Source organism: Chionomys nivalis, chromosome 7 (genome assembly GCF_950005125.1).
Source record: "Chionomys nivalis chromosome 7, mChiNiv1.1, whole genome shotgun sequence".
Taxonomy (NCBI): Eukaryota; Metazoa; Chordata; class Mammalia; order Rodentia; family Cricetidae; genus Chionomys; species Chionomys nivalis.
The window spans coordinates 541,117-555,434 of NC_080092.1; the positions used below are offsets into that span (position 1 = coordinate 541,117).

General features: G+C 49.7%; 1 protein-coding gene across 4 annotated transcripts in view; it reads left to right on the forward strand.

The window, feature by feature from the left end:
* Positions 1-14,318, forward strand: part of Myh11 (myosin heavy chain 11) — a 92,712-nt gene that overhangs the window by 77,221 nt on the left and 1,173 nt on the right. For 2 of the 4 annotated variants that reach the window (XM_057773733.1, XM_057773734.1), the window contains 13 exons: positions 155-259; positions 340-492; positions 708-956; positions 3,572-3,784; positions 3,996-4,208; positions 4,451-4,612; positions 4,893-5,021; positions 5,213-5,301; positions 6,074-6,197; positions 7,005-7,213; positions 8,838-8,946; positions 9,044-9,216; positions 11,658-11,696. In XM_057773733.1, the coding sequence (XP_057629716.1) occupies positions 155-259; positions 340-492; positions 708-956; positions 3,572-3,784; positions 3,996-4,208; positions 4,451-4,612; positions 4,893-5,021; positions 5,213-5,301; positions 6,074-6,197; positions 7,005-7,213; positions 8,838-8,946; positions 9,044-9,216; positions 11,658-11,688 (1,959 nt within the window). In that variant the 3' untranslated portion in view covers positions 11,689-11,696. The remainder of the gene's footprint in view (positions 1-154; positions 260-339; positions 493-707; positions 957-3,571; positions 3,785-3,995; positions 4,209-4,450; positions 4,613-4,892; positions 5,022-5,212; positions 5,302-6,073; positions 6,198-7,004; positions 7,214-8,837; positions 8,947-9,043; positions 9,217-11,657; positions 11,697-14,318) is intronic. The other 2 variants (XM_057773731.1, XM_057773732.1) reach the window with 1 other exon arrangement.

The window sequence follows — 14,318 nt, forward strand, 5'->3', positions numbered from 1 at the left end:
TCTCCTACCCACTGCTCCTCCATTATCTTTATGGCCATTACCAAAGAGGTTCTGTGCTCCCTTCCCACAAAGGTGTGTGATGTACTCTGAGTAAGAAGGGCTCTTGTTGTTCTGTGACTATGACTTTCAACTCACCAGTCTCTCACCCCCTCAGAATGAAGTGGAGAGTGTCACAAGCATGCTCAATGATGCAGAGGGCAAGGCCATCAAACTGGCCAAGGATGTGGCGTCCCTTGGATCCCAGCTTCAAGATACTCAAGTGAGTACCATCTGGGAGACCTGGAGTGCCTACTTCCTTGGGGGCATCCCTGGACCCGCCATGCATGCCTTCCCTTGTAGGAGCTACTACAAGAAGAAACCCGGCAGAAACTCAATGTGTCCACCAAGCTGCGTCAGTTGGAAGATGAGAGGAACAGCCTCCAGGACCAGCTAGATGAGGAGACGGAGGCCAAGCAAAACCTGGAACGCCACGTCTCCACCCTGAACATTCAGGTGTGGACATCATGCTGGGGCCTGCCACGTATCCTCTCCTCCTCTCCTCACCTCCAGGGTCCTCTGTGACTCCTCTTCTCTGGGGTCCTTCCAGGTCCTCTCTTCTCCTCTGGGTCTGTGTGGTTTGTTTGCTCACTAGCTCTCTCTGCTGTTGGATTTCCTCAGTGAGGAGAAAGAAAGTTCCCTTCTCAGAGCCCAACTTTTGGCCATTCCAGCTCTCAGACTCTAAGAAGAAGCTGCAGGACTTTGCAAGCACCCTGGAGGCCATGGAGGAGGGGAAGAAGAGGTTGCAGAAGGAGATGGAGGGTCTCAACCAGCAGTATGAAGAAAAGGCTGCCGCCTATGACAAACTGGAGAAGACTAAGAACAGGCTTCAGCAGGAGCTGGATGACTTGGTCGTGGACTTGGACAACCAGCGGCAACTGGTATCCAATCTGGAGAAGAAGCAGAAGAAATTTGATCAGGTAGGTCTAAGAGCTCACCGCCCTGTCCTTGAATGTGGGGGGAGGTTATTTCTGTGTGGCACTGTGGTGGCACTGGAAGTCTGATCTCATCTGGACTTTGCTGGAAGCAGTGGAAGGCTATCTTGTCTCATCTTAGGTGACCATGACATATGAGGGCCACTTGGTCAGGGCATGAACACATCGGAATGCTTAACACTGAGATTCTTCTAAGCACAAACACTGTAACAGTTGTCCACATACATAGCCACAGGGCTGGTACAAGCCCTAAAAAAATGAGGGTCATTTATCCCATGCTCTCAGTGACTACTCAGAAGCACTGCTGTGTGTTATAAGTAGTTGTAAGCATCTCTTCTCCAGAGCACGTCATTTAATTTCCACTTTCTTTGAGGCAGTCTCCTGTTGGCCAGGCTAGTCTTGAACTCACTATGTAGCTATACTTAACTTTGAGTTTCTGAACTTCTAATCCTCCTGCCCCTACCTTTGGAGCTCTGGGGTCACTGGTGTGCCATACTCAGTTTTATGCAGTACTGAGGACTGAACCCAGGACTTCCTGAATGGTAGGCAAACGTTCTATCCACTGAGGCATAGCCCCTTCCCTCAGAGTGTATACTAGTCAATCCCACTTTCCCCAAATGCCTCATTATGTGAAAGTTAAGGCAATTGTGTAGTCACTGCCAGAGTCATCCATTAATACTGTGCTGCATGCCTTTAACCTACTTTGGGGGGCTAAGAGGGGGAGAGGATCTTACTATGCATCCCTGGTTGGCCTGGAACTCACAGTGTAGACCAGGCTGGCCTTAGACTCACAGACATCTGCCTGTCTCTGCCTCCTGGGTTCTTAGATTAAAGGTGTATGCCACCATACCTAGCTCTATCCTAGTTATTTATAATGAAGATCAACCACAACTAACATATTTAATATTTTGGGTACATTTTAAAGCAGATCACAGACATCTATGCTCTTCTCCCTTAGCATGTCACATTGCATATTAAAAGATACTCAGGCTCAACTTGTAAAGTACTTGCTGCCAAGATTCATGACCTAAATTCAGCCCCTAAAATCAAATCTACTTAGTGGAAGGAGAGACCAGCTTCCACAAATTGTCCTCTGGTTATCCTGTGGCACACGTGCGCACCCACATGTGCGCGCCCTCCCCCCACACACAAATAAACAAACAAATGTAAATAAATGTTAAAAAAACATTAAAAAGTAGTTTTGCAGCCAAACATGGTGGCACAGTGTTGAAGGAGCTGCGGGCTGTGTTCCTGCCGCCCCAGCTCCTGGTCTCCTGGCTAGCTTATGCCCCGAAATAACAACACACAAACTGTATTCTTTTAAACACTGCTTGGCCCATTAGCTCTAGCCCTTACTGGCTAATTCTCATATCCCGATCAACCCATCTCTAATAATTTGTGTAGCACCAGTCTTACCGGGAAAGATTCAGCATGTCTGACCTGGCGGCTGGTTGCATCGCGTTTGGCTCTGAGAGGAGCTGCCCTGCATCTGAGCTCACTTCCTCTTCCTCCCAGCATTCTGTTCTGTTTACTCCACCTACCTATGTGCTAACCTATGAGGGCCAAGCAGTTTCTTTATTTTTTAACCAATGACCTTCCTCCATCAGCACAGGCCTGAAATTCTGACTCTCAGGAATATGAAGCAGAAGGATTGTAGATTAAGGTGAGCCCAGGCTAGGCTACATAGCAAGACTGTCTCAAAACACTAACATTATTATTATTTTATATCTTTAGGTAAATTTACATATGCTTCAATGCATACATCCTTTAAGTGTGCAGTCACATTGTTCTGATAAATGCACCTGTTATGACCCAAACTCCTAAATACTAGCTCTAATATGTGTTACCTATATTTATTAAAGATGATTTTAGCTGCACGTTGGTGGAGCACGCCTTTAATCCCCGCACACAGGAGGCAGAAGCAGGCAGACCTTTGTGCGTTCGAGTCCAGCCTGGTCTACAGAGCTAGTTCTCCAAAGCTACAGAGAAACCCTGTCTTGAAAAAACAAAAAGAGAAAAGAAGATGATTTTATATGTGACATGGGGTTGTTTTTACAGATTGTGCTGTAAGTCCAAATGCTCGGAGTTCAGGGGACAGTGCTCCCTGACAGACCTCATTGTGCTGAGCTCGTGCAGGACGCCCTGGTTTCTTGCTTTCCCAGCAGTCACTACCCACAGTCTCATTAGAGGGCCAGAGGTTCTCACTGCCTTCCCGTCCATATTCTGTGGGGTTTGGTGTCACCGTCTGTAACACACTGCTCTCTCCTCCATCAGATGAGAGTTGTGTGAAGTTGGAACAGAGTCATCTTTGACTTTTCTCCAAGCATGTGCATGACCATACACCTTCAGGATGGTACATGAGTTAATTCTGTAAGAAATATACTTGTGGTCATGCAACAGAAACATCATTCAATGTTATTTTGTCCCCAGGAGCCAAGATGTGCTAACCCAATGGGCGGTTTGTTCTAGCAGTGAGAAAGATTATCTTAACTGGCTTACACTTGCACTGGGCACATTCAGTGTGACAGGGCTTCTTCATATCTGGGCTTCAGTGAGCTTCAGGTATACTGAGGATGCCTCTGAGTTTTCTGTTCTTTCAGTTGTTAGCCGAGGAGAAGAACATCTCTTCCAAGTATGCGGATGAGAGGGACCGAGCTGAAGCGGAGGCCAGGGAGAAGGAAACAAAAGCTTTGTCCCTAGCCCGGTCCCTGGAGGAGGCCCTGGAGGCCAAAGAGGAGCTGGAGAGGACCAACAAGATGCTCAAAGCTGAGATGGAAGACCTGGTCAGCTCCAAGGACGACGTGGGCAAGAATGTAAGTGGTGCGGAATCTCACCAGCTAGTGCCTCAGTGAGGTGTATCAGTCTGGTGTGGGCACAGGAGATCAGGGAACAGCCGCTAAGGCTAAGCCATCAGGAATCATGTCAGACCCTAGTGGCCTGGGCCACCGCTCTGGTATCATGAGCCTCCATTCTGTGAGGGTGAAGTCTCATCTAAGCAAATGCCCTGCCCACTCTGCCTGCCAGGTGCATGAACTAGAGAAGTCCAAACGTGCCTTGGAGACCCAGATGGAAGAGATGAAAACCCAGCTGGAGGAGCTGGAGGATGAGCTGCAGGCCACTGAGGATGCCAAGTTGCGGCTGGAGGTCAACATGCAGGCCCTTAAGGGCCAGTTTGAACGAGATCTCCAGGCTCGAGATGAACAAAATGAGGAGAAGCGGAGGCAGCTACAGCGGCAGGTGAGCCAGCTCTCATCTGTGACTGGGGACACCTGTATCCTCCACCCCACTTGATGCCAAGATTTGTGACCTAAATTCAGCCCCTAAAATCTACTAGGTAGAGGTAGGTGGATCCCCCTCCCCCCCAGCAACATAAACCACGTACAGGGATTGTTCTAAGTCCCCGGGAGCTGAGGGAGCAGCCAAGTGAGCCCCGGCTCTGGGGGGCATCCCTGTAGCCTGTACCTCTCTCCCTGGCTTAGCTGCATGAGTATGAAACAGAACTGGAAGATGAGCGGAAGCAGAGGGCTCTGGCAGCAGCAGCCAAGAAGAAGCTGGAAGGGGACCTGAAAGACCTGGAGCTCCAGGCTGACTCAGCCATCAAAGGGAGGGAGGAAGCCATCAAGCAGCTTCGGAAACTGCAGGTGGGTGGGACTGTGTTCGGTAACCTCGGGAAGCAGCCTGCCTCTGTCTGAGGGGCAGGCCGGTGACTGACTCTGCCACTAGAGGCACCATTGCTGGTTCTTGTCCACTCTCCTCAGTTCACATGGAGGATTCGGCCCTTGGAGGCCTGGGGCCCAAGCACACATCAGGGACTCACCAACATAAACTGGAAATTCCAAGGGGTTGGCACCCAAAGATAAACATCCTTGTGAGAGCCAGGTGAGTGGAAGTGGATCTTGCTTGTCCTGTTGACTCATTCAGGCTCAGATGAAGGACTTCCAGAGAGAGCTGGACGATGCCCGTGCCTCCAGAGATGAAATCTTTGCCACCTCAAAGGAGAACGAGAAGAAAGCCAAGAGCCTGGAGGCAGACCTCATGCAGCTCCAGGAGGTAGAGGCTCCCCCTGCTGGTAACAGCCTCGCATGGCGCTGTGTGGGACTGGCACGGCTCCCCCAGGCCTAGGCACGGATTTCCTTCCCTTGGCTTCCCTCCCACAAAGGGCTCCGAAGGGGAACTGTACTTCAGCTGTGTGGGACAGATGATGGGAGCAAGGTAGCTAGAGCCTCTCTCTCCTGCCTCAGGACCTGGCAGCAGCTGAGAGAGCTCGCAAGCAAGCTGACCTGGAAAAGGAAGAACTGGCTGAGGAACTGGCTAGCAGCCTGTCGGGAAGGTAAGGCTGCAGGGGAGGCCATTGGACCTGGGGTAAGAGAGTGTGCCTTGGGATCCTCACTTCAGCGACAGCAAACCCAGTGCTCACCAGGGCCCTGACAGGTCAGACCCGGGCTTGGAAAGGTTCTACCTGATGGTCTTCCCACCTACGGATTTGGGAATGTGGCATTTCATTCATTCTGGGTGAGTAGTATCAGGGACAAAGATAGACGTTGTTCCTACCCCATTCTGGCTTTGCTGGTGCTGGTCAGTGTGTGAATCCTGGCCCACCACTTCCTAGCAGGTTGCATCTAATTTTGCTCTGCTGTGGCTCAAATATTCAAGAGGCCATTTAAAGGAGAAAGGACTTATTTTGGTTCAGGTTTCAGAGGATTCAGTCCAAAGTCTTCCATTCTGCTGATTCTGGACTCAGACTAGTGAAGAACACCATGGCACAGGAGCCTGTTCAAGAGGCTGTACCCCAACTAGCCTCCACTTCCAGCTTCTTAACATCCAGGAATTCCATCATGTTCTGAATCCATCAAGAAATTAACCCATTTATTAAGCCGGAGCCTCAGGATCTAGTCACTTATCTGAGGCCACCAGTTGGTAAACAAGTCCATGAGTTAGCGAGGGACATTTCATATTCAAACCATGACACAGGTAATCTTGGATGACTTCAGACTACCCTGAGCTTGAAGTTAGAGAATGAGGGCCACCTGAGAGCACCTTTCCAGGGACAGTCCTATGACTGGGTGGCCCGTGGGTCCCCAAGGCAGCTGCATTCCCCTCAGGAATACACTGCAGGATGAGAAGCGTCGCCTGGAGACGAGGATTGCGCAGCTGGAGGAGGAGCTGGAGGAAGAACAGGGCAACATGGAAGCCATGAGTGACAGGGTCCGCAAGGCCACTTTGCAGGTAGGCGATACTAAGGTTAGGGTAAGGGGAAAGGGAGGGAAACTCAGGCCATTTATGTTAGCGCAGTGGGCTCAGTGAGCAACCTGTCCCTGTCTGGTGCCCTACCCATTTAGTTCTGGGTGGCTGCTTCTGCCCTACACAAAACACATACACTGGACACTCAGCCACTAGACTCAAAATAGCAGACCACTTTGGGGCTACAGTGAGGCAAAACCGCTTGGCCACATTCCCCACACAGGAGCAAAGTTGATCACTAAATGAAAAAATGCCCTATAGCTGGATCTCATGGCTTTTCCTTACCTGAGGCTGCTTCCTCTGATGACTCTAACTTGTGTCAAGTTCACCCACAAAGCCAGTCAGTGTATTCCTTGTCCACTAGTATCATGCCTGCACTGTCTGCTCTCTTCAGAAATCTCTGAACAGACCCGCGGGGTCGAATCTAGTTCCCTCCACTACATGGCCACGGTGAACGGCGTTGCTGTTTTCCCTCACTGTTCTTTGCCCAGTCCCAAGGGTCCTTGGAGCCTCTGTGGAGTGGAGGCTTCCTGAGCACCCCTATGTGATGCATGCCTGGACCATCCTGCAGTCCATCAGTGTCTGGGCTAGGGAGCATTGGCGGAACTGAACAGAAGGCCCCTGGCTCAGTCTAGGTGACACAGGAGGCTTCTGAGCTGAGTCTTGGGGTGGGGGGGGGCAACAAGGAATAGAGTGGATAGAGAGAGAATGCAGGTACACTATGGCAGTAGACTTGCTCTGATACCCACCCCAGCTCGATGCTTTCTGACTCACGGCATTCCTCTTCTCCAGGCTGAGCAACTGAGCAATGAGCTGGCCACAGAGCGCAGTGCTGCTCAGAAGAATGAGAGTGCACGGCAGCAGTTGGAGCGCCAGAACAAGGAACTCCGGAGCAAGTTGCAGGAGGTAGAGGGCGCTGTCAAAGCCAAGCTCAAATCTACTGTCGCAGCACTGGAGGCTAAGATTGCACAGCTGGAGGAGCAGCTGGAGCAGGAGGCCAGGTATGGGACATTTGGCGTTCCAGTCCCAGCTTTCTGGAGACCAAAAGGGAGCACCGGGGAATCATTTACTCTAAGAGGCTCATTTCTGGTGAGTGACAATAGGGTTTAGTGGTGGCCACACGGCAGTGATGTACTGAGGACAGAATGGAGACACCAAGTACTGTGTGTTATTAGGATGGTGATAGTCCTCCAGACGTGAGCGTCCTTAGTGACATGTCTAGCCACCAGCCCACAGATACGAGAAGGCTTCCCTGCTTAGTTATGACCACAGTATCTTTCAGCCTAGTGTTTTAAGGGTTCTGAGCCACTTATACCAGCTTTCTGGATGATCCACATACTTCTGCGGTTTTTAGTTCACTTGCAGGTGTGTAGAACGATCACAATTTTAGAACATTTGTCTCACCTCAGGGAAAAAAAAAAAAACCCGACCACAACAACAAAACATTCTTTGTCCTTCCTTCCCACCACCCCCAACTTTAACCACCTACTTTGGAAAGGCTTATGTGGAATGTATTGGTCACTTTTCTCATTGTTGTGACAAGCTGCCTGCCAGAAGCAACTTCAGATGGGAAGGGTTTGTTTTGGCTCATCATGTGAGAAAGGCATTGTGGAGCATCTTGGTTTGGGGTCAGCTCACCTGCAGCTCCTGCTTCTCACATCTTTTTTTTTTTTTTTAATATTTTTTATGGTTTATATTACTTTATTTTTTTATGTGCATTGGTGTGAAGGTGTCAGATCCCCTACAACGGGATTTTCAGACAGTTGTGAGCTGCCATGTGGGTGCTGGGAATTGAACCTAGGTCCTCTAAAAGAGCAGTCAGTGCTCTTGACCACTGAGCCATCACTCCAGCCCCTTAAACAGTTTTTTGTTTTTTTTTTTTTTTTTTTTTTTTTTTTAGTTTTTCGAGACAAGGTTTCTCTGTAGCTTTGGAGCCTGTCCTGGCACTAGCTCTTGTAGACCAGGCTGGCCTCGAACTCACAGAGATCCACCTGCCTCTGCCTCCCGAGTGCTGGGATTAAAGGCGTGCGCCACCACCGCCCGGCCCTTAAACAGTTTTTTTTGTTGTTGTTGTTTGGGTTTTTTTTCTTCGGTTTTTTGAGACAGGGTTTCTCTGTAGCTTTGGAGCCTGTCCTGGAACTTGTTCTGTAGACCAGGCTGGCCTCGAACTCACAGAGATCTGCCTGCCTTTGCCTTCTGAGTGCTGGGATTAAAGGCGTGTGCCACCGACGCCCCTGCTTCTTACATCTTGGTGGATCAGAGAGTCTGATCTGAACCTTTGAGTCCTGCCTCTGTTGACCCATTCTGCTAGCTAAGCCATTTGGCCCACAACTAAGTTACGTTCCACAACCTTGCCAGCCTGTCCTGCTGGGGATCCAACATTTGCCTGTGGGGCATCTCACATCAATGGAAACCCTTTGTGACTGCCTCATTTCTTCAAAAGAGGTTCATTTGTGCTATAGCATGCCTCGATACCTCACCTCTCTCTATTCTACATCTGCCTGATCTTTGGGATGGCTCTTGATTTGGGGCTTGAGGAAGCTGGGATGCTATGTCTGGTTAACATGCCAGCCACAAGGATGCCATCTCAGTCTGAAACTACATTTCCTTTCCTCCCTATGACAGAGAGAAACAGGCAGCTACCAAGTCACTGAAACAAAAGGACAAGAAGCTGAAGGAGGTCCTGCTGCAGGTGGAGGATGAGCGCAAGATGGCCGAACAGTATAAGGAGCAGGTAGCCATAGCTGCGGCCCCTCCTCAGGTCCTGGCTTCACAGTGCTTTGGGGCTCCGCATGTGCAGCCTTGCTTACTCACGATCCTTTCCCTGGCAGGCAGAGAAAGGAAACGCCAAGGTCAAGCAGCTGAAGAGGCAGCTGGAAGAGGCAGAGGAGGAGTCCCAGCGCATCAATGCCAACCGCAGGAAGCTGCAGCGGGAGCTAGATGAGGCCACTGAGAGTAATGAGGCCATGGGCCGAGAGGTGAATGCCCTCAAGAGCAAGCTCAGGTGAGGAGCTGGGGGGAGGGTAGCTGGGAAAGGGGTTTGCAGCCTAAAGTGCCTGCTCTGCACCCATGCATCACTCCCCTGCATCCCTGTACCCAACAACACCCTCAACTCCCTCCACCATTTTTCTTAGTCCAGCGCTGAGACAGGCATAGAGCTGCCCAGGACATGGCCTCTGAGAAACTCATCTTCTATTCTTTAACCCACATGTCCCACCCTCTGCTGTGTGGAGGAAGAGTCCATCTCTTGGAGCCCATCCTTCATTGCAGGGTAGACAACTATCAACCCTCACTTCTTATCTTATTTCTTGAACCTTCTATCTCAGGTTCTCACCCTCAGCACACTGCCATGTTGGGTAGGGTTGGGCTGTGCTATGCCTATAAGGTGTTTAGCAGGTCCACCTACCCAGCACCGTAACAGCTACAAATGTCTCCAGAAGTTGCCAGGTGGCCCCTCATGAAGATGCCCTGCCCACACTATTGTGGGGGCTGGGTTCGGTCCTCTTGCTCAAGTCTGCCTCCCACTCTGTACCATGTCATTCTGGACACTCTGGCCTTCCAACCTCTCTTCATTCCACTGTTCTCTGTGATTTTAATATCCCAGGAGATCTTGTACTCTGGGATGTAATGAGAGGCTCTAACTGCACTGTGGGCATCCTACGTATCTAGCTCTGTGCTCTTTGCTCCCTCCATGTTTTCTTCCATGACCCCCAGTGGCCCCAGCTTCTTTTCCATGGTCAACTATGCACCTGCACCTTTATGCCTGTAACCCTTTCTTGCTTTGCTGGCTTCATTTGACTAGTGCCCAACCCAGCCCTAGCATAACACCTTCTGCACAGCCAAGACACAAACCGTATGACACCCCGCTGCTACTTCCACTCTGAGTATGCGACAGCCGCGTTCATCTCCTCCACAAGTGCACTTCCCATCTCCACTCTCACTATCCGTTCATGACCTCACTTCTGCCTTAACTGGAAAACAGAAGTAATAGTTAAATACACAGCAGCTTTCCCCTATTCCTGCCCTGACATCTGTGCTGATCTATGTGGCAGAGCCGAGGCCTTGCTAAACCTGGCCCTCATCAGTTTTGCATCCCCAGCATGCACCTGGGTGCTAGCTCACTCTCCTTCCGTTATTCCACTGGGTGCTTTTTCTGCCACGCCTTTCCCCATGCGATATGCAGGGAGCATCAATCAAAGGCCTTCGTTAGGCCACAAATAGCCCCGGGAAGAGTGACCGTCACAGGACCTCTTGTTGGATACACTCTCTCCCCTGGACCTCACAGGGGTCACCCCCCGATTGCCCTTCTCTCTCCATCACAAAGCTACCATGCATTGAACTATCCAGGTTCCATCTTGGTCCCTTTTTCATCTTTCTACTTTCAGTGATCTGTTTTGAAAGGCGCCTCCAGTCCCTTAAGATTAGAGTGTTATGGCTCCTACTTGACGGGCTAGACACCATCCTTCCCCATTTCTCCAATCTAGTAGAGGTGTAAGAGATGCTCCAGTGTCGAAGGCTCAGTACACAAGAGCTGTTTCCACAGTGACCCAAAAGAATGTGCCCTAGTGGGGACTGGGCCCTCTGCCCTAGAGGACAGTCACCTCAGCTATCTGTCCCTGTACTGATATGTCTCTTCTCTCTTGGGCTTAATGGTTCTTTGAGGTCATTTGGCCATCTCTGTGGGTTCTGCCCACTTACTTAACCTGTGGTAGTACAGACCCAAGACAGAACCAAATCATTTTGTTATACCAGTATGTACCACATTCTCTAAGTCTAGGTGTACAGAAACATGAGCTCACACCCTAAAGCTGTGTGAGATTGTTAAACCCCACCAGCAGATCAGAAATCACTAAGCAAGTTTTGCAGTGTTGGCCGAATAAATAACCTACATGCCTGAAAACACTTGCCATGCTGCTAGTCACCTTCCGCTTAGCTGCCAAAGCCAACAGAGACCAGAGCTCAGACACTGGCTCACTTGATAAAGTGCTTATTTTTCAAGCACAAGGACCAAGTTCAATCCCATAAAACAAGCTGGGCTGGTGGCACATTCTGTAATCCCAATTCTAGGGAGGCAGAGACAGGATTCCTGGGACTTTCCAGCCAGCTAGCCTAGCCCAATTGGTGAACTCTGGGTTAGTGAAACCCTGTCTGAAAAGACAAGGTAGGCAGTGCTCATGAAGATAGATGACATCCACACACGGCATACACCGCTGCACAGACATCTGGTCCAACACTGACCTTTCAGACTGACCTTTTCAGATGTTCTTACTTTGTACAATGCTCAAGTGACTCAGGAGGACAGAACCAGAGAACCAAGCTGGCTCTCTGGTTCATGTTGACTTAAAAGTACCTTTCATTATTCAGTTGAAGTTAGTACCTTTAGCATACTTAACTGGCTCCCTCCCAAGTGTGGATGGTAACTTCTGGGGACTCTCTCTGTTTCAGAGGGCCCCCCCCACAGGAAACTTCGCAGTGAGCCACCAGGTATCTTGTGCCTCCAGCTTTGCAGCTCCTGTGTGTCATGTTGTCCCTATTCCTCTGTGCCCAGCACCCCTTCCTTATCCCCATTCCTGTGCCCAGCACCCCTTCCTTATCCCCATTCCTGTGCCCAGCACCCCTTCCTTATCTCCATTCGTCTGTGCCCAGCACCCCTTCCTTATCCCCATTCCTTGTACCCAGCACCCCTTCCCTGTGTCCTCTTTTTTTCCAAGTCCTTGCAAATTTCTGTGAGATCCCCCAAATGCGAAGGCCTGAATTAGTTCAGAACCATGAGTGTAAGGAGCAGACCTCCTCTCTGGAGTTACTGCCCTTCCTTCTGGCATTTTGTCAAACATGACTTCTGGCAAAACACCTTGATCACATCTCTATTAGATTTTAAAAGTCTGCATGATTTGTTTTGTTTGTTCATTTGTTTGGTTTTTGCTTTTGTTGTTTTGAGACAGGGTCTCATGTAACCTTGTCTGGCCTTGAACTCACTATGTAGACAAGGGTGACCTAAAGCTAGAAACCTGTTTCTGTCTCTCAAGTGCTGCAGTCACAGGCATGCACCACCGCGCTGTTATGTAATAATGAGAATGGAACCCAGGGCTTCATGCGTGGTAGACAAGCACTTACTAACTGAGCTACAGCCCCAGCCCTTGCCGGAATTGTTCTTAGCTACAAGCTGCTGAGGTTGCTCACGCAGTGGGGATGCTCAGCAGTGCACTCTCCTTGAATAGGTAAGGTGCCTTCCCCTTGGCACAACCCCTAGAGAATAGACCTGGCTTCTATCTGGCTGGCCTGAGTCACGGTTCAGAAAAAAAGAAACACAGGGCCACAGTAACCACAGTCCATGGTTAAATTTGTCCTGTCCAAAGGACATGAGCACTCCCCGCCACAGCAAAGATGCCAGGACTTCAGGTGGCTTGAAGCAGGGCGCTATCCTTACTGCATTTTCAGTGCATGAGCGTGGGAATTGGACGATACCTGTAGGGGCCTTTCTTGAGGCCTCATGGGCTCCCACATGTTCACGGACAGGGGAATGGACTTAAAGTTCATGGGGTCTCTGCTTCTCTGGGATTTTAGGTACTTTTTTTTGTGTGTGGGGGGCTGGTGTAAGAAGGCAACAAAGGCTTGATGGAGTCCCCAGACCCCCATAATGAGGCCAAAGACACCCTTGCTTGTATTTTCCTGTTCTTCGTAGAACTTAATTTTGCTCTTGTTGCCAAATACTTAAAGCTGGTTGGTTTTGCAGAGAGCATCCCCAAGGATACGAGGGGGAACAGAAGAGCCTTCTCCAGTCAATAGGAGACAAAACTTTGGCAAAATAGCAGAAGCTTCCACTCTAAGTAAGCCTGTTCTGCTCACAGGGCCTAGACTAAACTCCAAGTATCTGGAAATACCCACAATTCTCCAGGATGAGACCCTCTAAGAAAACCTTTGGCAGGGTCCCCCTATTTCCTATGATTGGTAATTGGTATCAACCTGTTTTTGTTTTTATTTTTCCCAAGATAGGGCTTCTCTGTGTAGCCCTGGCTGTCCTGGAATTAGCTCTCACTCTGTAGACCAGGCTGGTCTCAAACTCAGAGATCCACCTGCCTCTGCCTCCCAAGTGTTGGGATAAAGAAATGTATCACCACTTCCTGGCTGATATCAACCTTTTGTCTAGAATTTGGAAACACTTATTCCAGTAGTGATCCTTGCACTGGAACCATGACACACTTGATAACTAGGGTATGACTTGTTTCTGAGATCAAGGGACAAACCTTTTGAGTCAGCAAATATAGACTGTCCCAAAAACCACAAAGTAACTAAAGCCTTGATGTAGACTTAACCATGGTTTCTAGCCCCAGTGGGTTCTAGTTCTGAAGTAAAGTATAGTTGTGTGAAGAAAGGGCCACTGACAGTCACCTCTCCACACTGCACTCCAGGCTTCTCTCTGACTGACCCACAGCACTGGAAAGAAACGGGCACAGGCTGTTCATCCTCTAACAAGGAAGTAGCCTTTCTACAGTGGCCCCTGAAGCTGGCCAGGGTGTCTGTCTTACTTTGGAAGATTTTATTCCTGATTGCTGTATTGGGAAACCCCAAAAGGTTCACACTGAGAGATCCCCTACCTGCTGACAATAAGCTTTGGGCCTGCTTATGCCTCTGGCATGTCACCTGTCTGAGCTGATCCTTTTGGACTAAAGAATGGGTCACTGGGTGGGCACAACCTCATGGCTTTTCCCTCCAGCCTTCATATGGCCAGCAAGTTGCTTTTATTACCCAACATCAGCTTTCTTAACTGTACAAAAATGGGTTAGCACCTGTTTTCAAATTCAGGTCAAATAGGGCTGGCTGGTAGGGGCCCAACAAGATCACATGTTACGTCACTGAAAGTCCACACATAACCTTTTGTGAAATAGCAAAGGGTATTTGTGAGTACACTTACCTTTCCCCTTTTTCCCACTTGCCCCTCTCGCCCCAGACCAGAGTCTGAGGACAGTTGTGAAGACTCAGGGCCGCCCTGCCCTGAGTAAACGTGCACCTCAGAATAACAATTTCCAAATACTCAGTGGGCATTCACTTGTCCCATCATGCATGAGTGAGGAAAATACACACTCAAGGTAGACACCATCTCCCCAC